Source organism: Zeus faber (assembly GCF_960531495.2).
Source record: "Zeus faber genome assembly, chromosome: 1".
NCBI classification, from domain to species: Eukaryota; Metazoa; Chordata; class Actinopteri; order Zeiformes; family Zeidae; genus Zeus; species Zeus faber.
The window spans coordinates 61,181,042-61,205,377 of NC_137193.1; the positions used below are offsets into that span (position 1 = coordinate 61,181,042).

Consider the following 24,336-nt stretch of genomic DNA (forward strand, 5'->3'; position numbering starts at 1 on the left):
TATCCGAAAGGCTTTAACGCATAGCATGATGCTTGATGAAAGCATTTCTGTATGATTCATTTCAAATGTATATTATATGCAACTACTTATTATTCCAGAAAAAAACCCTCATGTTTGAAATCAATATTATCCCAAGAACAAAATACCTGAATAGTATTGAAGCCTTTCATAATCCGAAGGGCTTCAATACTGTTCAACGGTCATTTTAAATGCATTTTAAAAGTATCTTCTCATGATTCCAAAAAATCAAGTAGTAAGTACGACCTCCAAAGGTTTTATAGAGTGGTCCTCATGAAGCACCGATACCTGACAATACACAATCTGTGTGTGTGTGTGTGAGTGTGTGTGTGTGTGTGTGGTGTGTGTGTGTGTGTGTGTGTGTGTGTGTGTGTGTGTGTGTGTGTGTGCATGGTTTTCAAAAGATCAAAATACCTGAATACACACCTGCATTAGCAGGACACTTGCATTATGAGGACACTAAACACAGTATGTCCTCATGATCTGAAAGGCTTTAATGCAGTTTTTTAGGCATTTTTGCACAATTTTGCACAATCATTTTACAGTTATTTCATATGCAACTTTTCATTACTCCAAAAAAAACCCCAAAACTGCCATTTTAAATCAATATAATCCAAACGACAAAATACCTGAATACACACCAGCATTACCAGGCCACATAATCCAAAAGGCGTTAATACCCTTCTTGTAAGCCATAAATAGGTCATTTTTAAAAATAAAACAGCAGTTTTAAATCAACATAATCCAAACTCATCAAAGGTATAACATTGGAATGTTTTTTTTTCTAAGGGTCCCCATATATACACAGATAGCGTGTGCGTGCGTGTGTGTTCACCAAACAGGGAAGTGACGCAGAAAGCAGAAGGAAAGAAAGTAAGAAATAAAGAAATAAAGAAAGAAAGAAAGAAAGATAGAAAGGAAACAGGACAAACACCTTGTGCAAACTGGCTCACACCAACCAATTAAACCCAAGAACCGCAGAACGAGTCAGATCCCCCGTCCAGAGAGGAAAACACCCTTTTCCACCAGTAGGGGGCCAGACACCATGGACACCCGGACCCAATTCTCTTTTTTTTCTCGTTTTCTTTTGGGGGGGGGGGGGGGGGGGGGGGGGGCGTCGTTCCTGCTGTTTGGCCCGTGATGGAGAGAGAGAAAGCACGGACGGAGCGTCGCCCCCGCGGCGAAGCTGCAGAGAGCCGCCCGGCGAAGGAGAAAAATCCAATGCAAAGAAAATGAGGACCCCCGCTCAGCGCTAGCTTAAGCCCTGATCCCAGCGTGTGTGTGTGTGTGTGTGTGTGTGTGTGTGTGTGTGTGTGAGTTTCACTTCTGGAAGTGTTTACATTTAGAAATGCGTGTGTTTGTGTGTGTGTGTGTGTGTGTGTTTGTGTGTGTGTGTGTGTGTGTGTGTGTGTGTGTGTGTGTGTGTGTGTGTGTGTGTGTGTGTGTTTGTGTGTGTGTGTGTGTTTGTGTGTGTTCACGCGTGCAAACAAGATTGTATTATTTCTGCATCTTGCAGATCTTCATATTGCTGATAACAAATGCAAATGTGAATATTATCCATGTGTGCGTGATGACGGGGCTGCGTGTAAAACAGGGTGCGCACACACACACTGCGTGTTGAACGCACAGGGTCTGATGTGCCCCCCCCCCCCCCCCCCAAGCCCAAACTGGGAACCTGCCCGCAGTGTAACGCTGGCACGGAGGAGGAGTGGGAACACCAACTTTAAACTGATATTTCAGGATAAAAAAAAAATATCATAAATATCAGAAGTATGTGTAAGTAAGACTTATATCATAACTATTAATATTTTTTTATTATTATAGATTTATATTTTAATCAATGTACATTCTTTGATACTGAAATACTGAAATGTCTGTTATAAAGTCTATAACTAATATTTAAAGTACATAATATAATATTAAAAACAACAAATAACAATATATCACATACGTTTTAATTTATATATTTTGTTTATTTATGCATTTTATAGTGTAATAAAAAATATCACACATATCAGAAGTATGTCCATATGTACCATTACTATTTTTAATATTTAATTCTTCTTATTATTATTATTAATCATTATTATTATTATTATTATTATTATTATTATTATTATTATTATTATTATAGATTTATATTTTAATCAATGTACATTCTTTGATACTAATACAAAATAACAACAAATAACAAATAATAATATATCACATACATTTTAATTTATATATTTTGTTTATTTATGCATTTTATAGTGTAATAATACAATATAATTTCGATATTTAATAATACATATTATATTACTAAAATTTAATTTGGGTCCAAATACCGAATGAATGAAATGCCAATTATTTGAATAGGTCCCGAAATAAAATGCCTGTCTAGTTCATGCTGTCCATTTAAATTAGGGCTGGTTCTTTAAATTAAAAATGAACCAAAATATCAGACTCTTCCTTGAAAAAGCCACATTCGAGTTTGCTGTGATACTGTAAAATACAGCTTAATGAACCATGGTTGGATTTATAGGTATTGAGGCCTCTATAAAAAAAAAAAATATATATATATATATATATATATATATATATATATATATATATATATATATATATATATATAAAGCGTGAACTCCCCTGTGATTCCAGCTCTAACTCCAGTGTATCTCTTCTTCCCACACACCAGTTGGTGTTCCTCACTCCGGCTGTTCACTCCAACAGAGTGAAACAAACAAAAACACACAAAATGCAAAGTATTGTGTGTATGCACGTGTGCACGTTTGCCCGCGCACGCAGTCACTCACCGGTGACGATGGCGGTGAACTGGTGCCTGTTGACGCCGAGCTTGTTCTTCACCTCGCACACAAAGGTGGTGTTGACGGCGTAGTCCACCTTTGGCACCATTAGACGGTTGCCACTGACGACCACAGTGTCCGGGAGTGGGCCCGACATCCTGCGTAGACAGATAGAGGACAGAAGGATAGATAGACAGACAGATAGTAAAAATGGGTTTAAACCGCGATATGAAGAGAGATTGATGGGATGGAGGGATCCGGAGTCAAAGACGACCAAAAGAAACAACAGCAAAAGAGGTCAATGGAACATTTTCCAAATCAATAAACACCAAGAAAGGGAGATTTAGAAAGTGAAGAAAGTGACAGTTCTTAAAAATGACCCAAAAAAAGCACTTGTCCCATTCATTCATAGACCGCCCTCTACTCACTCGGTAGTGAAATCTACTTTTTGGGATATATGCACTCTCAGTGAACATTCTGAGATGCATTGTGGGTAATATGTAGTCAACGATATGGTCTGGTCACCAATTAGTACTCAAAGAGGAAACTTCTGGTTCATTCTCAGAAAACCAGCATACCAAGACTCCAACCCCCGCTGCTCAAATGTAGCCCCCGCTGTTCTGGCTCCATTTCCTGCCAAGATGGCGGTGAGCGTAGAGCCAAACTCGAGGCTTCAACGAATACCAACGTGTTGTGCATCTACCGGAAACCAGTTGGCCAACTAACCAACCAAGTTTTTGGCTTTCATGTGAGCTCAAGTTTCAGGCCGCATCCATTTTTGGCAACAAGATTGAAAACCGTGGTACAACATGGCCGCCACCCGAGCTAGTCCACAGCAGAGGGATGGATGGTTTGGGAAGAGAGCCCCTTGGTGCTCGGAGAGGTCAGACATCTTCATAACATCTCAGTCTCACTGTTCAATATTCATCACGAAAACGCAACCCGCCAGCTGGCCAAACAACACTCACACACACACACCCACACACACACCCACACACACACACACACACACACACACACACACACACACACACACACACACGTATGAATGCATAAACACACACGTTCACAGATGAATGTACACACTGCTACGGCCGGCCATCTGTGCATGGAGATGGGAAGCACGAATGCCATTTGCATACATCAAAAATTAATAAGCAGTCATCAAAATGAAAAATGACGAGCGCAGTCAGTTCTGCTTTGAATGTTTCTCATTAGAACATGTCAGTGTAAATAAAGGGATGATGGACAGATGGATATACAGTAGATGGATGGCTAGGTGGTGTGGGAAGTGTGGGTGGACGGGTGGTAATATTATCATTATTATTATTATTGTTGTTATTATTGCTATTATTATTATTAGGGGTCCAGCCCCCGAATGAAAATTGACGAACTAACTGACATAAGAATGAATGAGATGTGTATTCGGGGCAATTCCAACACGCCATCGTCCAAGTTTGATGCAAATTGGTCCATTTTTGTGGAATAAGTAAGAAACTGTGTTTTTTATCATCCCTGCAAGGGTGAAATCACTGGCCGCATGCGCAAGATGGCAGCATGCACAGGTCACTTGATAGCGCTACAGTCTGGTGATTGGTCACAGACAATCGGGACCTCACCAAGATGGCGGCACACACAGATGCAGTTTGACACAGCCTTTCTGTTAATGTCAGTTCGCCAATGTTAAGTTTAGTTGGCCAAAGTTAACTTGTTAAGTGAAGTTCCAGCCGAGACTGATCCAGCTGAGTCTCTTTCTTACCAACTTCCGGTCACTCGTCAACAAGATGGACAAAATAAGACTGAGTATTGCTTCGCACAACACGGATAGCTGTGTGACAATCATTACAGAGACATGGCTGGACAGCACCATTCCGGACATGGCTATCGAGTGTCAAGCGTGCATGTACTGTATGTTAATAATGGCTGGTGTAGAGCTACGGCATTGTTGGGACGCACTGTTCTCCAGACAAAGAACACCTGGCTTTGAAATGCAAACCCTTCTTTATCACATCTCACTGGAAATTAAGTAGTTTGAAAAAGGAGGAGGCAGGGAAGAGTTGAGAGTGAGTGGAGAGTGTGGAAAAAACACGTTTGGCAAGGTGGTTACATATATTTGTATTCGTCCTTCAATATTAAGCCAAATTCCAAATTATTATAAAATTTCCATTTATTTTTTACATTTATTACTGCTATGGTTAGTTAGTCACCCAAATTTCGAAAATGCATTAAATATTTACCTTCTTTATTAAATGCATTTTGCTTAAATTTAGTTGCATGTTGTGTATGAATAAAGGTTATCAATAATTATTAATAGTATTATTATTATAATTATGAGATTTAGAATCAGTAGTAATATTTGTGGTATTATTGCTACAATAAAATAATAATAATGTATTTCAATTTATTATTAATTTATAATAATAATAATAACAATAATAATAATAATAATAATAACAATAACAATAATACATAGATATTAATATTAATATTAATATTAATATTGTGATTATTATTATTATTATTGTTATTATTTGTTGTTGTTGTTGTTGTTGTTGTTGTTGTTATTCCCATTATTACTGTTATAACGTTGTTGGATGGAGTGAGGAACACGTTGAGATATGAGGGGATGGAGGTGAGGGCGGAGTGCTGGAGGTGAAGGAGAGGTGATGGAGGTGAAGCGAGGTGATGTAGGTGAAAGCGGGGTCATGGAGGTGAAGGAGAGGTGATGGAGGTGAAGGCGAGGTGAAGGCGAGGTGATGGAGGTGACGTAGTGACTCACGTTGTCCAGGTAACGGTGGGCATGGGGTTGCCGTTGGCCTGGCAGATTAGAACTCCGTCTAGGCGACCCACGTACCAGTTGCTATCATAGCCGTCTATGGAGACATTGGGGGGATCTGAGGGAGGGAGGGAGAAAGAAAGAGAGAGAGAGAAATTTTGATTTTAAAAGTGCACACTAATGCAGACACAATGAAAAGTGAGGACCGCACAAAATGTCCTCACTCCCTAAAATGACCTCACTCAGTCAGTTACAAAGTTACAGGGCTATAGTAAATTAATTATAAGTTAGTGTGTGCGTATGTATCATACTTGTGAGGACCAGTGTCACCTTTTACACCTGCTGAGTGAGGACATTTTGGGACGTGAGGACAATGTGGCCGGCCCTCGTGTGTATTTGTGTGTTGATGCTTGGGTGTGTGTTTTACTGCACTTGTGAGTACCAGTGTTTGTTGCAATGTTTTTAACGTGTTGAGAGAGGATATTTTGGCTGCTCTTCCCTTTTTTTCCATTAAGTGTGTGTGTGTGTGTGTGTGCAGTATGTGTGTATTACTGTAGTACTTGTGAGGACCAGAGTAAGTTTTCAAACTTTTCGAAGTGAGGACATTTTGACCAGTCCTAAATTTTTTCCCTTTACTTTGTGTATGTGTGTGAATGTGTTTGTAATAATATAATAGTGAAGACCAGCGTTTTTAACCATTTGAGTGAGAACATATTGTGAAGTGAAGGTACACGTGTATGCGTGTGTGTGTGTGCGTGTGTGCGTGTGTGCGTGTGTGCGTGTGTGCGTGTGTGCGTGTGTGCGTGTGTGTGTGTGTGTGTGTGTGTGCCTCCGGGCCCTTACACTCCACAGAGAGCCGGACGAGGAACTCCCACGGCTGAGCCTGCGTCCTCTGGCTGACCATGCAGGTCACCTCTCGGTCGTTGTCGGCGGGCGTGGGCACCAGCCGGTACTCGCTGCGCACCGTCACTGTGCCATCGGCGCCGGGGGCGGAGCTATTGGTGTGGGTCCCACCCACCGTCGCCAGCCACTTGATAGCGGCCGCCGGCTTGCCATCCGCCGCTTCGCAGCGGGCCACCACCACTGGTTTGGTTCCCGCCGCCACCGTCACGGCAGTGGCCGAGTTCCTGGGTTTGGCTGAAGAAGAGAGAGATATGAAGGGAGGGAGGTGTAGAAGGAATTTGGTGGGGAGAGAAAATGGGGGACAAATATTGTTTTTGTTATTTTTTTATTGTTATGGTGACAAATAATAATAAAGTGCACAGAAAATACACAGATACCAATATACATAATAGATTTCCCTGGCAACATCAAATGATAGATAGATAGGTCGACAGACAGACAGACAGACAGACAGACAGACAGACAGACAGACAGACAGACAGATAGATAGATAGATAGATAGATGAAGCTAGAATGTAGCTCTGGGTGGGCATGGGCCCACCTAGCCAAGTTTGTTCAAAATACAAAAGAAAATACAAAAATGTATGCAGTAAAATAATTAAATATAAACTTGATTTATTGAAGACTTGTGTATGTTTAATTTGTCTTCTGATTAAAGTTGTAGGAAGTCTCCTACTCTCCAGAATCTATTTGGTCGCTACCCAGCGCCAGTGCTCTCTCGCGGTCAGCCTGACACCAGTTCACCCGCCCATTTATCTGCAGTTGATGAACCACCTTCACAGCCTGAGGGAGTTTTTTCAGACTTCATCTTTTATCTTTTTCTTTTTATCGCACTAATTCAAATTGTGCTTAGAGGGAATTATATTAAGTGGATATTGCGACTGATATGTTGAACTTCAACAGATTTTCCCGGTCAAAAAACGTTAATAAGCCGGATAACGGAAACGCTAATGATCATTATTTTGTGGTGTGTTATTTGTGATCAATGTTCTAGTTCAGTTTGCTTGTTGTGGTCGTCGCCGGGCAAATGCCAGCAGCTATATTACCGGGGTTCAGCTGCTCCGTGGAGGAGTGCGGTTTGGCAGCGGGGGAGAAGGGGGGCTACTCCTCTGTAAAATCTGCTTCCAGAATGTGCCGCGTGGTGGTGAGCTCTCTGAACAGTGTGCATAAAATGAACAGTTTGGTGGAAAGCTGAGTCGTCAACCGTCATTCTGGTGGTCATTCTTTGGTCCAAGTTCTCCCTCTCATGAACCCTGCCCAAAGAGTGACAGTTTACAATGTGCCCCCATTCATCACTAATGATATGTTAGGAAAGGAGCTGGCCAGGTTTGGGCAGATTGTTTCCCCCCTTAAATTTATTTTTTTAAGTTGCAAAGCTCCTCAAGTCTTTATGGTTAAAAAAAAAAAACAGAACTGAAAGTAACATTAAAATAGAGAATCAGGAAGATAGATTACACTGTTTATGTCACATTTGACACCATTAAATGCTTTGGATGTGGAAAAGACGTCATTTGATCAGAACGTGCACAAAGGAGAATGTCAGCAGGACAGACCCCCCTGAGCCCACCTGTCCTGAACCCCCAGTCCTCAACGTATACTGTCCCAGCCTTTAGAGACTGATCTCTGTTGGTAGAGCATGTTGTAGTCAGTGTTTTGCCCTCTTGCCTTTGTAATACAGAATGTTGCAAAGTAAAATTGTCGCTGTTTTTTTGTTTGCCTATTTTCTTTTTTTTTTTACTTTTACGTTTTTATAAGCTGTTTTTTTCTGGGAAAAGATGGTCCACCCAATTTCGTACAGGCCCACGCAAAATAGAATTTCTGCCTATACCACTGATGAGGAGTAGGAGAGGAGAGGGGAGGTGGAGGAGGAGAGGAAGAGGGGCGAGAGATGGGAGAGAAGCATTTGAACGAGTTTGTTGTGGCTCCACCTGACGTCATGCTGAGACTGTAATGAAAGATGGGAGAGAGAAGAGGCCTCATGGAGCAATGGAGAGAGAGACAGGGACAGGGAGAGAAAGAAAGAAAGAGAGAGAGATACAGATAACATCTGTGGAGCTCTGCATTGCAGGGGTTCCTGAGTCAGAGTCACTAGTGTATAAAGTAGAAGAAGCGTCAAAGTGTCAAAGTGTGTCCACGCAAACTAAACGCTTACTGGCCAGACAAGTTAAAAACTAAAATACAGAAACTTTTGGAAAATTTTGAAAGCTGAACACACAAAGAAGCGAGAGATGATCAAGCCGTTACAAAATACACCTTTTCCGACCTTTACAACGCATTTAGAGGGTCTTTACAATGTGTTTACAATGCATTTACAACCCATTTAGAAGGTCTTTACAATGCCTTTAGAACGCATTTAGAGGGTCTTTGGAACTTCTTTACAACTCCTTTACAACGTCTTTACTACGCCTTTATACGGCCTTACACATTTAGAGGATCGTTACAACACCTTTACAATGCCTTTAAAATGCTTTCTAGAAGGCCTGGCCTTTAGAACGCATTTAGAACGCATTTTACAATGTATTAACAACTACTTTACAACGGATTTAAAAGGCCTTCTAAAGGCCTATAGAACACATTTAGAGGGTCTTTCAAACAAACACCTTTAGAATGTCCTTAGAAGGTAATTACAAAGCCTTTAGAATGTCGAGAGAGGGTCTTTACAATGCCTTTACAAAGCTGCTAGTATGAATTTATCTAACCATCTATCCGTCTTTTTGGGTTCCCAGAAGTGTATATCAAGTATAAATCCAACTTAAGAGAGAGAAAGAGACAGAGGAGAGACAGGTGAGGTGCGTCGTTCCTGTGACGACGCATCTCACCTGTCTTTCCCACAGTGCTACAGCAGCGAGCAGAAAGCAATTAACACACTCAAGGGAAGCAGCAGCAGCAGAGCAGGGACTTTCTCCAGCAAACACAACCACCTCTCATGGCCACCCCCCCACCCCTCACCCGAAGCCTCCTGAAAATATGCAAAACACTTTGAGTAGCCTCTTCAAACACCTTGATGGCATCTTCACAGGGGAGCATCTCAGCAGTTTCAAACGGGAAGAATCAGGAGGTCGAGCGGGTCGCCTAGTACTAAGAGGATTGCAGGTTTGATACCTGCTAGCGTGCTGAAGTGTCCTTGCGTAAAACACTTCACCCCTAACGGCTCTCCACGGCCGTCCCTGGCTGCATCTATAGGCGTATGGACAAGTACGTCTCTTTGGACAAAAGCATCTGAACAGTGACGAAATGTATCTAAGAGGTTTGCTCAGAGGGAAAACAATTTTTTTCATCTCTTTCGGGATGTAAGGACACCAATACACATTTTTGTAAAAGTCTTCCCAACATTTACTTATTTGTAAATCAGGAAACCTGTTTCTACAAGAGAATACTCTACAAGCCGTGCCATGACTCATAAGGAAATTAAAGAAAAGTAAAGTAAAAGAAGTACATAGCACCTCTCAAGACAAGGTGGTTCATAATAAAGTACAAATATGTAAAAGAAGTGGCATAAAAAACTGATACGGACACAACACAAAAACCATAAATAAATGGTTTCAACAGGTTTGGTTCTAGCTGCTTTTTAAAGGTGTCAACAGAGTCCAGTGATCTTACAGTAAGTCCAGGAGGAAGGAGTTCCACAGACTTGGAGCAACTCCTTAACAGGGTTGTCCACCTTTAGTTTTCAGTCTCGACTATGGGATGGTCAAAAGTCCTCGGTCAGAAGACCAAAGAGACCCTATTTGGGGTGTAAGGATGAAGTCAATGTGAAGGCTAATGACGCTCTCTGCTCTAGAAGAGGTTACAATATATTTTTTATCAACCTAATGGGAAGCCAATGCAGAGAAGTCAGAACGGAGGAGATATGAGACCTGTGATTGGAGCTGGTCAGAAGCCTCGTAACAGTGTGTTGGACTACTTATTGTCATGATCGTCCACTGCCTTGATTCTCTGTCTATCTGTTTCTGTCTCACTCTAGCTCCCCCTGTCTGCCTCTAGGTCCCTCTGTCCCTCTCTGGCTCCCTCTGTCTGTGTCTGATGTCACTTTATTTCCCTGTCACTACACACCTGTCCCCAGTGAGTAGTGGCACCAGCTGTCTCAACCTTCCTCGTCACTCCCTTGTATTTAACCTGGTCCTATTCACTCTGTGGGTATTGGTTTGTGCTGGTTGCTGCTTGGGTTTCTGCCTATGTCGCCGCATGCTATGTTGCCTGTTCCACGACTCTGCCTGTTTCCCTGTGTGTGTATGCGTGCCCTGGACTCTGAGTTCCTGATTCTCTGCCGACTCCCCTGCTCCTGGTCCCTGATTCTGGGTTCCCTGCCTGGTTGTGAGTGCCTGCCTTCCCCGTCACGAGGCCCTGCCTGTCCTGATCCCCCGTCTGTTGCCTGTTCCGGATTCCCTGTGTCTTCTCAATAAACCCCTGTCAATACTCCCTAAACTGTGTGTCTTGCAATTGTGTTCCTCCTCTTGACCACCACTTAACACTTAGAAAGTGTCCAGGGAGGAATAAATGACTTGCTGAAGCAGGAGAGAAGCGATTTGTAGCCCTTACCATACACTCACAGCGGAAGCACCATGCAGCAACAAAGCAGCCAAAAGTCATTCATTTCCAATGGGAGGAGGCGACGAGGAGTGGCGGCGAGCGAAGGAGAGTTGGAGATGGGAGAAAATTTAGCGTAACTTCATTGTAATTAGCTGTGAGGAATGGCAACAAATGCATTTTTGCTGGTTTGTCCACTAATCCCTGAACCAACCTTTTGACTTGGGTTCAAGCATTTTCCATCTAGAGTATGATGTCATAGCAGAAGTCACATGGTCAAAACACGTGAATGTTTTTTGAGACGTTAATCTGACAGGTATATAAAGTAAAAAGTATATCATTTAGACGACTGTGTGTGCATACACATGCATCCACAATGAGAGCAACAGAAGGTTGCAATGTTTTCTTATTGTTTTTTTATCATTAGTTGAAGAGTGTAAAAGGAAATGGAGAGACCTTAGGGATAAAGAGACGGGAGAGAAAGTAAGAGAAGGAGTGGTGCGGGGCAGTGGGATTTGTGGGTTGGTGCAGCATATATTAATATATTAATTGTTTTACATTTTATAAATGAATGTAAAAAATGTGTCACTTAAAAATAAATATTTGCAGACAACATCAAAATAAATGAATGCAGCTCTGCGCACATTGATCTCTTCATACGCTGCTATGGAAACCACTCAGCAATGAGTGGAATAGGAATGACGACGCCCACAAGAGATGGCGATCGCATCTGGTGTGAGCGCACGGTTGATGAAATCACACAGGGTCAATAATCTGCATATGTCTGTATAAAAGTCAATAACCAGTGTTCTTATTAGAGAAGCAGCCAAATCTATGTTTTTCTTGTGGTAGCAAAAGGTTTGTAGTTCTCTGGCCTCATCCCGAACACTTTGCTAGAGATGACTGAAGCGGTCGGTTTTGGCAACTAATGATAGATTTTAGCAGCAAGTTTTTAGAGTTTGCTGGCAAAAACATCTGCTAATTTGGACCATGGAGCCCACCATGTCTTTTTATTATTTTTCAAAGAATCCTGCGGCAAGCCGAGGATCAATGACATTTAAAAAAAAAATGGCCCTTTATCCCCATCAAATGAGGTCTGCTTTAACACGCTGACTTTGGCATTCCAATATCTACACTCTGAACCTAAAGGTTTCTTCATGGGACCCCGATTCAGTTTCCTTCTACTCAAGAGCAGCCCAAAAAAAAAACCTATTTGCAAATACTTATTTTCACACCATCGTTACTTACAGTATGTTTACCATTTATTTTCACGCTGTCCACACTCCAAAAACACATGGTGGTTTCTGGATAGATTAGGGTGTGTTGGCGATATTCTGACATGTTTTTTCAGGGAAACTAAGTGGATGTATGACCGTATGTTTATGTATGTGACAAATAACCCGTTGAACTTGAACTCGAAGTCATCCCCTTGGCTTTTACATCTACATGGACTGTTGAGGTAAAAGTAGCTTTTTAATTACCACGCAGCCTTTTGCAGTGTTGTGACAGCTCATTATCAGGCGCAACTGAAACTGGCGAGGCCTAATTGTAAACTTTTATCGAATGTCAAACATTTTTGGTCCAAAGAGGCAGCAGCTAAAATACCAAAAATGTTGTTTTATTGGTTTGTCCCAAGTGTGAAGACCAGCACACGTCAGATCGCACGTCCAGATCCATTCAGGTTTGATAAAAAAATGGATGGAAAAGGTCTGGAGGTCTGAGCTGCATGTACTGTCGGGTGAACACCACCCAAGATACAATTATCGCACTCAGCACACTCTACTCTGCCACAAATTCTATTCTCTTCTCTCCCTCTACTCGACCTCCATTCTACCTCTACTCTTCCTCTAATCTGCATCTGTTCTACCTCTACTCTACCTCTGTTCTATTGCTAGTCTACCTCTAGTCTACCTCTGTTCTACCTCTACTCTACCTCTGTTCTACCTCTAGTCTACATCTGTTCTACCTCTACTCTTCCTCTAGTCTACATCTGTTCTACCTCTACTCTTCCTCTAGTCTACATCTGTTCTACCTCTACTCTACCTCTGTTCTATTGCTAGTCTACCTCTAGTCTACGTCCGATCTACCTCTACTCTACCTCTGTTCTACCTCTAGTCTACATCTGTTCTGCCTCTAGTCTACCTCTCTTCTATTGCTAGTCTACTTCTAGTCTACCTCTAGTCTACCCCCACCCTGGAAAGCCCTCTCACCGGTGATTGGGAACCTCTGCTCTACAGTGGCACGACCCGCGGGGCTTCAGCAGAGTGCTGATGGCTCCCTCGCTCCATTACACATTTACGCCACTGCTCTACACTTGCCTGTTTTACGAATTACGAATCAGTCTTAAATATATATAAATCTTAATATAGTTGTCGGAGAGTAGTGTGGCAGTTCCTCCTACCCCATACCACCCAAGTCGCGTTTTCAGGGCCCTCCGGCACAGAGACAGAGACGATGCCAGGAGCAGATTGAACCTGTCATGACAGGGCTCCTATCCTAAGTGTGTGTTGGGATGGGGGTTTTACCTGCTGCTCGTTAGCCCAACCAAAGAGCCACAGGTATGCGGCCACCCTGACCCAATCACCTAGCTCCAGGTCAGGTGTGGCTGCTCAAACCATCCCATCTCCACACCACAAGTAGTTATTTTGATTGAAAGTGTTTAATGAAAATATAAAATTATAAGGAAATCCTTGGAGGAGCTGCGCCGTACACCAGCAAGGTCCCGTGCAAAACACATTTTAATGCAGTTATACTCCGCCCGATATGTGCAAGACAAAATCACTGAAGTGAAAGTTCTGTCACAAAACTATGCTATTACATATCCTTGCGCATTTTAATTGGGTATACGGAAATCCTGGCGCTTTCTTAGCGGGTATATGGTGTATAACTGTGTATAATGGAGACTACACTCTACTTCACTCTACTCTCACTCTACCCTACGTCTCTTCTACCTCTACTTTATCTCCACACTACCTCTATTCTACATAAACTCTGGCTCTACTCTCACTCTATTCTACCTTTGTTCTACTTCTGCTTTACCCCCGCCCTATCTCTATGCTACATAAACTCAACCTCTACTCTCCCTCTACTCTACCTCTGTTCAACCTCTACTTCATCCCCACCCTACCTCTAGTCTACATAAACTCTACATCTACCCTCTCCTCTACCTCTCATTAGTCTACCTCCATCTATAGCCCCTTTACACTTGCACTGTAAGCCGTAAATCCACTGGCAACTGTTCGGTATTGGTGTCTGTGGGAACTGGATCGGGTGTCAATGTTGGCACGGCTGTGAATGGAAGTGTATGGGAATGAAAGCAGTAAAATTGCCGTCAAGTAGGGGTGGAGCCGAATCCAAATAAAGCACAAACAGTGGGTTTTTATGAATATTTATTTAGTATAAATAACCATTGAAAATGGCGAGTCCAACCCGAAACGTGGCGCTCGGCTGCAAAGACAAGGAACCAAAACAAGTCCAGTCTCTACAGAGACAGGTCTATATATTCTTACATTTTATTTATTTTTTTCTTAAAAATGCCACACAGACCCTGGACGTGGCTTTTAGAATTAGCGGTACGGTGCGGAGACATCGGGTACAAGCGCTTCACTTGCCCGACGGCTGCACACGGTGATCTGCACGAGGTGACTCATTCAGAGATTCCACTTTCTCTGGACCGCCACCCACCCTCTCCTCCGCAACCTCCTCTCCACTCCATCAGCCTGAAACTTTCTGAATCGTTTGAATTGAAAGAGGGATGAAAACCGCCATGTGCTGGCTAGCGGCCCACCAGACTCCACAGTTATATCCAATAAGAGGCAATATAACTGGCAACCAAGTCATTGTGGTGTGGTCCCGCTTCCAAGAGGATATTGTAAAATTTACTGCCAAGTGAGTGATCCTTTATTCACACTCCAATAAGTGCTAATACGATTGGCTGGCGGCGGCGCTGTAGCCAATAAGTTATAATACAATTGGCTGTCAGGATTATCTATTCAACCTGAAATACGTTGTGATATGATTGGGCCAATGGAGGTTGTAGATCCAATAAAATCTAATATGATTGGCAGCCAGGGGCTCAGGATCCAATCAAATATAATAGCATTCGGCTCATAGGGATTGTGGTATACTGTAGATAAATAAGGTAAACATAAAAATAAAAATGAAATAAATATAAAATAATGGCCTATCCTTTTCAAACACTTGAGAAGTCACCGCAAGCGCCGCAGACGGACCAGCAATCCTTGGCTTGTCGTCAAGGGAAGGGAAAAAGAGAAGTGGTGATCAGCTGACACTGGTATTTTCCCATTTCTCCCACTTCTCTGTGCCAGGACCAGCCATTTAGGAGGCTTAGCGCACATCTGTCACCTCGCCAGACAAAATATGTTCCAACACTTCCTCTGCCAGACCGCAGAATCCCAAATTCTGCATCTCTGACTTAGAGATATCTCCTGAGTCGGTAAGTTCTTTATTTTAGTTTTCTTTATTGGTGATGTGGAAGGTTCATCTTAAAAATGCAGGATCCGGAGGAGAAAAGTAACGGAGGAGATGGGAACACTGAATAGGAAACATATTTTGATGCACTTTGATTAATTCATTTATACGAATTGTTCATCGCAAACAAATCGTATAAATGACTCTGGAGTCCGGAGCTACTCCGTCAAAAGAGTGAAACTGAAAATGACAGATTTTGATTGATTTACTCTTTGTATTCCACCAAAATCAATCATTTTAACAGAATTGAAGATGGATCGAATGACAGAATTCCATTTACAACTCAGAGCCAAACCGAGTCATCCGACTCTCTTTTTTTGAAGTGGCATTTGAACATTTTTCACGGCACACCAGTTGGTCTTCTTATTTTAGAGTTATGAAGAACCTGACACAAATCTGTAAATATCACACCGTAGACATGGCTACGGCTGTTATCCTTCTTTTCAACACCAAATCATCACTTTACACTTATTTTATTTCCTTCTCGTCTGTATTCCGCTCACACCAAATCCCCTCTTTTAAATTAAAAAACGCAGAAATCTCATCGGGATTGTGATTGAGCGAGCGAGACTAGAGATAAATAAATAACAGGGAGAAAAAAATGGTTCAAACATCTCCGACATCAAACGTTTCAGCCTCCAGACCCAAACGGATCAGAGGGAAACATCAAACGGAGAAAAGACGTCAATGACGGCTTCGACACAATCCACATCACAAAGACACCAACGCCACATAATGGATGACATATGAATTCTTATTATTCCTTCAAATCGGCACATTTAACAATCAAATCACATTGGATGGAAGGGAATCATGGTGGATTCCTTCATCGGTTACATAAAATAGAGAGGTAGAGTAGAGGCAGAGTAGAAGTAGAGTGGAGACGCAGTAAAGGGAGGTCGACTCGAGGCATAGTACAAGTAGAGTAGAGGTAGAGTGGCGGCAGGTAGAGCAAAGGTAGATTAGATGGAGACAGAGGTAGAGTAGAGTAACGGTAGAGGTAGGGTAGAGGCAGAGTAGGGGGAGGTAGACTAGAGATAGACTAGGGGTAGAGTAGAAGTAGAGTAGAGACAGAGTAAAGCAAGGTAGACTAGAGGTAGAGTAGAAGTAGAGTAGAGACAGAGTAAAGGGAGGTCGACTAGAGGTGGAGTAACGGAGGTGAAGAGCTAGGGTAGATGCAGAACAGTCATGAGTAGAGGGAGGCAGAGTAGAGGTTGGGTCGAGGTACAGTAAAGTATTGGTAGAAGCAGAGTGACGGTAGAGTAATGGTAGAAGTAGAGTGACGGTAGAGTAGAGGCAGGTAGTGTAGAGGGATGTGGAGAAAGAGGTAGAGTCAAGTAATGGTAGGGGTGGAGTAGAGGTGGATCAGATGGAGACAGAGTAGAGGTAGAATTGTGGGGGAAGAGCAGAGGTAGAGGAGACAGAGGTAGAATCGAGTAAAGGCAGAGTATAGGTAGAGTAGATGGAATTGGAGTAGAGTAGATAATGAATAGAGGAAGAGTAGGGGTAGAGCTGAGGTAGAGTAGTGCAGAGCAGGGTAGAGGTAGAGTAGATACAGAGTAGGGGTGGAGTAGAGTAGAAGAAGAGTGGAATGAAAAGTTAGAATTCAAAGTACCTAGAATTTGAAACGTGTTGAAAGAATTCTACTTATTTGAAATGCTGCAATTCCTTCACTGAACCCGAGGACTTTTCTTCTCTTTTCAATTACACATTTCAAAACCTACTTTCTGAAAGAGCAGCTTCCATCAATGGATTTCCTTCAAATTGGTGAACATCCTCATTTTACTTTTCTTCTAATTCAAGATTCAAGATTCACGATTCAAGATTCAAGAGGTTTATTCGTCACATACATATACATACTTTCATACATATATGCAGTGAAATGTAATGCAACGATGATTAAAACACAATATGTCCTAGGAAAATTTCTTTCTACTAAACCAACTAACTGATTCCTAAAATGTAATCCAGTAAGTCGAATACTTATATAATAAAATAAAAATATATAGAATAAAATAAAATTAAATTAAATGGAGTAGATAAAGGGAATTGGCTTATGTATATGGGATAGACGATAATTCTGCCAAATAATTGTTTCATGGATCCTGACTCCTACCGCCGCACACAAAAGAATGTTCCCTTAATTAGGAGGTTGTTGGAATTGTTTTTGAGGTGTGTTCGTGTGTTGGTTTGTTGATATTTCCAAACCATTGCAATTATTTGGGTTTCTGCTGCAGAGGCCTCCGACCAGCACTGATTGGCACCAGAGGAGATCAATAGAGGCAGCGGAGCGTCCCTGAGGGTAAGATGAGGAAGATGGCTCACATCTTTTTTTTTTTAACCAAATTAAGGCTTAAATATGAGCGTGAGTTCTTTTTTTTATGTTATTGTATTGGAGAAGCGTTCCACTTTTTTTTGTTCATTTGATATTTTACTGCATACATTTATCGCTATCATCTAGAAGCACTTGTTATAGAATTTAGTCAACACTAGAATATTGTAATAATTTAGTAATTTAGTAATTTACTAAGTACACAATTATGTTATTATTTAAATCCTATTTACATATACCAATAATTTATCCAGTGCAGAGAAGCACACTTTGTGTATTCTGTATATTTCGATATATTTGATGGCTATTTGTGATGGCTATTTCTGTTCTGTATTTTTGTCTGTTTTCATTTATTTTCCTTTTTTATTTTTATATTTATATTTCTAAAGATAATTGTCCATAGAGTAACGCACCAATCCGCACCGGGACAACTTGCTTGTTTATGAAAATGTACAAGGAATTATGGAATAAATTGATTGTGATTTTCAGAAAAAGTAAGTAATGCTTCCTGGATTACTACTTGTACGCAGTAGGCATACAAGTAGTAATCCGTATGATTATTTTGTTAAAAAATAATCCAATACCTGATATTTATCCCATAGTTATTTAACGGCACTACATAAGAAACAGGCTATCTATGTATTTTATGTTACGGATGTGCTCCTCTATATGCCGTTTCCATTTTTTTGTGGCGGGGTCCGCAACATTGGTCAGGCACTAAACTGTCAGTATGGATACAACATTCACAAAAAAAGAACAGAAATATCCCCACCACCTCAAGTGCCAAAAGAAATTCTAAACGATAAACCCTGATATAGAATTTTTTTTTCCCTGACAGTTTTGAATGTAATTCTGGGACTTGAAGTGCAATGTACCCAATGGAAACTGATGGATTTCCACTTTAAGTGAGTCCGTATAACTCACACTGACAGAGTTATTACAACATTCCCTACGCAGGGAATTTATTTCCTAGTTCATTGTTTTGTTCGGCCTTAAGTCGTTTTATGGGCATTATTGTTCTCCCATTATCCGCCGTGTCGGTTCTGATGTCAACTAGAACGTGTCATCCATCCAGCTGCGTCCTCTCAAACTAAGATTTTTCTCAGAGGACTCGGGGGGGATTCATACCCCCATCTGAACACAGAAGCGCTTGCATCTGTTCCTTTGGCTTTTATGATACTTTATCACTTTTTAAAACCGCTTTCCATCTGTGTATTTTTTTATCGTACAAACATGAAACCTGATTCCTAAGAGTGTCAGAATGAGGTTGTTCAACCGAGTACATTCTCATATATGAGGAATGTATCGACAATGAACATAAAAACATTCAGAAAAATAAATGGCTGAATAGACAAAAATAGCCAAATAAACAACAAAATAATTTCCAAATATACAGGCCATTGCCAGGGCTAATGTTTAGGAGCAGTATGGTTGCTACTGCAGAATGGCTTTCAGTATTTAGGGTATCAATTATAAATATAGATGGATATTCTGTATGGGATGAATATTTATCTACTGTATACAATAATGCAGTCATGGACAACAATGGATGAATATGTATAAGTTATTACTGTCTACAAAGGGATGCCAAGGGGACGCCATGCAGATGAAAATGGGACATCAATGGGACGTCAATAGGACAGCAACAAGTGGCAAATGGGACACCAATGGGACGTCAATGGGGCAACAATGTGACATCGATGGTTGGCCAATGGGACCCCAATGGGATGATAATGGGACGGCAATGGGATGGCAATGGGAGATCAATGGGATGAAAATGGGAGGCCAATGGGACACCGATGGGAGGCCAATGTGGCACCAATTGGGCGACACTAAGACGCCAATGGGACGACAATCGGATGGCAATGGGACGGCAATGGGACAACAATGGGACACCACCAATTGGACGCCATTGGGACACCACTGGGACGGCAATGGGACGTCAATGGGAGGACAATAGGAGGTCAGTGGGAAGCCACTGGGCTGGCAATAGGACAGAAATGGGACGTCAACGGGAGGCCAATGCGACACCAATGAGACATCAATGGGAGGCAAGGGGAAGCCAATGGGACACCAATTGGACGCCACTGGAATGCCACTGGGACGGCAATGGGACATCAATGGGACGACAATAGGAGGTCAATGGGAGGTCAATGGGAGGCCACTGGGATGGCAATGTGATGCCACTGGGATGCCAATGGCACACCAATGAGATGGAAGTCCATCGCAGGGTCACACGCAATAACTACTAACCCCAATCACACCATTCACATCTGCAGGCAATTTCTCAAGTCTCCAAAAAGCCCAAACTGCCTGTTTGTAGGTGGTAGGATCCGAGCACATGGACGCAAACACGCTGAGAACATTTTACAATTACATTGTTCATCTATCAATGTTAACACATCCTGAATACCTGTGGAGCTCCTTCAGCAGGTGATGATGTCTAGTCTTATTATTCTATTCAAATAAAGACAAATAATTGCTAGATTGGACCCAGATTGTGACGCCTTCTCCTGTGATTCCTTTTACTGCACCCCCCTTAACAGCTACAGGAATGACACCAACATCAGAGGCAACGCTTTGTCAGGCAATTTAGGCTGGCTGTGGTGCTTTTCAGCCTAATTTGAATATATATATATATATTTGGCGCCTGAAAGTATAACATTAACACCTTGTGCACAATTAACCTACGCTATATCTGTTGGGCAATGAGGCAATGGAGTAAAAGAAGCTAAAAAGCAACGCTCCCTTGTGCACTGCAGCTCCATTTACAGCTAAGTGACGGATTCATTGATTAAAAAAAAATGCATTTTCGGATTTTCAACAGGAGTCTGTTTTTTGAACCTTCAGAAAGTTTGACGAGGCACAGTCTGATCTGTTGAGGACATCACTTTGTTGGGATTTCGATTATGTAACATTGACGGAAGAGTTACATACCAGGCGTAAACAATTTTTACGTTAAATACTGCATGTCCCTTTGATTGCACCTAAAGAGAGAGGCCAGCTCCATCACCTCTCTCTCTCAGGCTCGAAATCTCCCGTTACTCACCAAGCATGACCAGGTTGGTGGTGCCCTGCTCGTTGCCAGAGGGATAAGTGGCATACTCGCAGGTGTAGCGCCCAGCGTCGGCCATCTTCAGGTTGGAGAGCCGGATAGAGGGGTTCTCCAGAGTGCCCTGGATGAAAGCCACGCGGCCTTCGAAGGCCGGGTTGGGGAAGCTCTCTCCATACGTGGGGTGGAACACAGCGATGTTGTCCCTCTGGCCCTCGATGGGCTCCCAGATCCAGGACACCTAAGGGCGTGGGAGGGGAAGAAGACCTAAGTCGAACGTAACGCAGATAAACAGTTTGGTCTCGCCATAACTTCAAAGCAGCGTCTTTGATGGATGGGCTTGGTGGATGGGCTGTTGGACGGGCTGTTCCCATGGCGGTCGCCATGGGAACAGCCCATCCATCAAGTTGCAATTTTACCCATTTCAATATCAACATCAGACAAAAAAGGGTCACCGAAGAGGTAATAAAGACAATTATGTAACTATGTTGATTGAAACGTTCACAGTCCTTAACCGCAGTCCAAAAAAAATCCTGAAAAGGGCTGTAAGGATCAACGTTGAGCCAAATGAACGTGATGAAAACAGGAATATCTAAGAAGAGGGAAAATGTTATTATTATTCTATACTGTATATTTTCTTTTCTTTATTAGTTGTATATATTGATCTCCTTTGTTATCATTGGACCTGATTCTTCTGCTTTAATGTGGTGACACTGTCCGTGCATCTGCAGCTTCCTACGGCACCAATAATTAAAATATAACATTCCTCAAGGCAACAAAATCAATTAAAGAGGTGCGAGTAAAAAGCTGAAAATCACCGCGAAGATTGAAATATTTAAAATAATTAAATTAAATGTAATGAAAGGGTTTTTTTCAGACTGGCACACACCCTCAAGGCCTTCCATTCAACATTTGTTTTCCATATCCTTTTTTAAATGGCAACTCTGGATGAAACAAATTGATCTTTTTCTTCAGCAAAAAGGCAGGAGCGGCAGGGAATAATAATAAATTATGATTTTAATGCTTGGTTTATTGTTAATATTTGTCTTTATTGTACATTGTCCCATTTTTATTTGAATCTCCAATGTTTTCTATCATCAAGTTTATTTTTGTTTTTTGTATTTTGCCAATTTTGTTTTGCTAATTCTTATGGTGAGTTGAATATTGTCATTTTCTTTTTTTCTAGTTTTCCTACTTTATTATTATTTTTGCCTTTTTTCTGATGTGAGCTATCTAACTATTCTTGTATATTGCCAAATTTGTATTGTTCTTTGTGTATTTTTGGGTTCATTTTGCCTGGTTTTATTGGGTTTTTTTTGGTTTACAGTTTATTTCCAAATATTTATTTTTTAGGTTCACTACATAAAAACTATAAAAAGGGACTTTTTAAATGTCTATTCCAGCCCCCTCTCCCTCCTTCAATGAACTTGGTACGGTCCAACTAAAATCATTGAAGACACTTAAATGATTGGTTGATTGATTGATTGATTGAGACAAGCAACTTAAATGAATGCATTGGCATATTGTGGCAGACCAAGGGGCGTGGTCAAGCACCTGCTGCGGACGACAGCATGGTTCTTCTTCCGCGGCCGCCTGGCTGCCTCGAGTCGGCCTAACAGGCGCCCAGGTGGCGCTGATTGGTCCAACTCGAGGCAAGGACATTTCTTAATGTTTGTCTGTCTTGCAGAGGGGATTGGTGTACGTCAGCCATTAATCTCTCTCTCTCTTTCTCTCTCTCTCTGGGGAAAAAACAGGGGAATTTGTTTTTGATTTGTTTCCCCTGTTTTTTCCAGAGAGAGAGAGAGAGAGAGAGAGAGAGAGAGATTAGTCCTCACCTGTGTCAGTTTGGTGGAGCTTCCTCCGTTGATGAACTGGCAGCGCAGGTCAACGGCGTCGGTGGGATATGCCTCCAACTCGTCCTGCACCCGAACACGCTGCGCTGCCCCGCCTGCAGGGAAGAACAAGGGGTGGAGGGAAAAGAGAGAGAGAGAGAGAGATAGAGAGGGAGAGAGAGAGGTTAGGAAAACTGATCACATCGGGGGAAAATAAAAAGGAAATAAATCTGTACGGCATCGTTCACATTCTTTAATATCTTGCTTTTTTAGGCGAAGACATTTTTGAAAGAGTGACGGAGAGAAACATGAGAGAGAGAGTGAGAGACAGAGAGAGAGAACAGATTGAAAAACCTAGTGATCAGAAAGACTGACACAGCGGAGAGAGAGAGAGAGAGAGAGAGAGAGAGAGAGGAGGGGATAGACAGAGAAAGGGGGAGGGGGGGTGAGAGAGGTGGAGAGAGAAAGAGAGAGAGAGTGGGAGAGAGTGTGTGCTAGAGTGATAGAGAGAGGAGTTGATACAAAGAAGGTCAGAGAGATAGGAGTGGAGAGCACAGGGCGTCATCAACTTTGGATAACGCGCCTCGGGCAGCATCTTAGTTAGGGTCTCCATTAGCATCTCTTTTTGCGTCTTAGCTTCCTCCCTTTAGCTCGCCGTTTCTCGTTACAGCAGATCTCAGTTACCACAGGCCCAGTTTGTCTAATCCCTTTCACAGGGAAGCACAGGGGCATGGGAGGGGGCACTGCCGCGACCGTCCCCGGTTCACAGGAAGATAAGGCTCAGCACACTGCCCTTTAAATAGAGGGTGGGAGCGGGTGAGCCCCGGGTGGTGTCGTAGTCAAAGGTAGTTCCCAGAGGGGTAGAGAAGGTGTGGAGTGACTGGCTGATAGTCTGGCATCCAGAGTGATATTAGTACTGCTGGGGTCTCTGACAGGCGTCCGTGTTCCAGATCGACTTTTTGATCTGGAAAAAAAAAGTCCCAGGCCAGAAAGTCCTCCTGGACAAAACCCTTCCTCCTGAACGATGGACCGCCATCTTGGGTCATCGTTCCATCGTTCACAACGAAAGACCTTTTCCACTAGGAAGTCATTCTGGACCAAATCCTTCATGTCCAGGTGTTTGGAGTCAAAAGAAGTTCATTGGGGTGAAGGTGTGGAGTGACTAATGATGGAGTCCACAGACGACCATGGACCATACCAGATGAAGTGTGGTGTAACGGTATGAAGGACACCATCCATCGCAATTCTGTCTGGATTGACTTTTTGGTCTGGGACTGACTGCTTAAAGAAGCAGTGTAGGTGTGTAGTGCCTCCGTCCATCTAATACACTATACACTGCAAATCTTGCCATAAATGGACAAAATGTGTAGTTGTGAATGATGGTGGGCTGTCCCTGGTCGTTCAGTGGGACAGGGTCAGGGACGACCAATTACCTGCCTAAGACTGAGAAGTCAACAAAATACTGTGTCCAAAAGTTTTCTAGCATACCCACCTTGGCCCAGAGAATAAACATGTCACCCTCGAAAAGACAGCGTTCAGCATATGGTTGCTCAACGTGGGACGCAGCCTCATCATCTAATTACACAACATGACAGTCATCAGACAGCTGATAATCCAGA

The 24,336-nt window shown here is 42.3% G+C and overlaps 1 protein-coding gene across 1 annotated transcript in view; it reads right to left on the reverse strand.

The window, feature by feature from the left end:
* Positions 1–24,336, reverse strand: part of pvrl2l (PVR cell adhesion molecule related 2 like) — a gene marked incomplete at both ends in the record, with an annotated part of 165,356 nt that overhangs the window by 31,317 nt on the left and 109,703 nt on the right. The window contains 5 exons of the mRNA XM_079998161.1: positions 2,814–2,962; positions 5,584–5,698; positions 6,424–6,717; positions 20,883–21,126; positions 22,721–22,833. Coding sequence (XP_079854287.1) covers positions 2,814–2,962; positions 5,584–5,698; positions 6,424–6,717; positions 20,883–21,126; positions 22,721–22,833 — 915 coding nt within the window. The remainder of the gene's footprint in view (positions 1–2,813; positions 2,963–5,583; positions 5,699–6,423; positions 6,718–20,882; positions 21,127–22,720; positions 22,834–24,336) is intronic.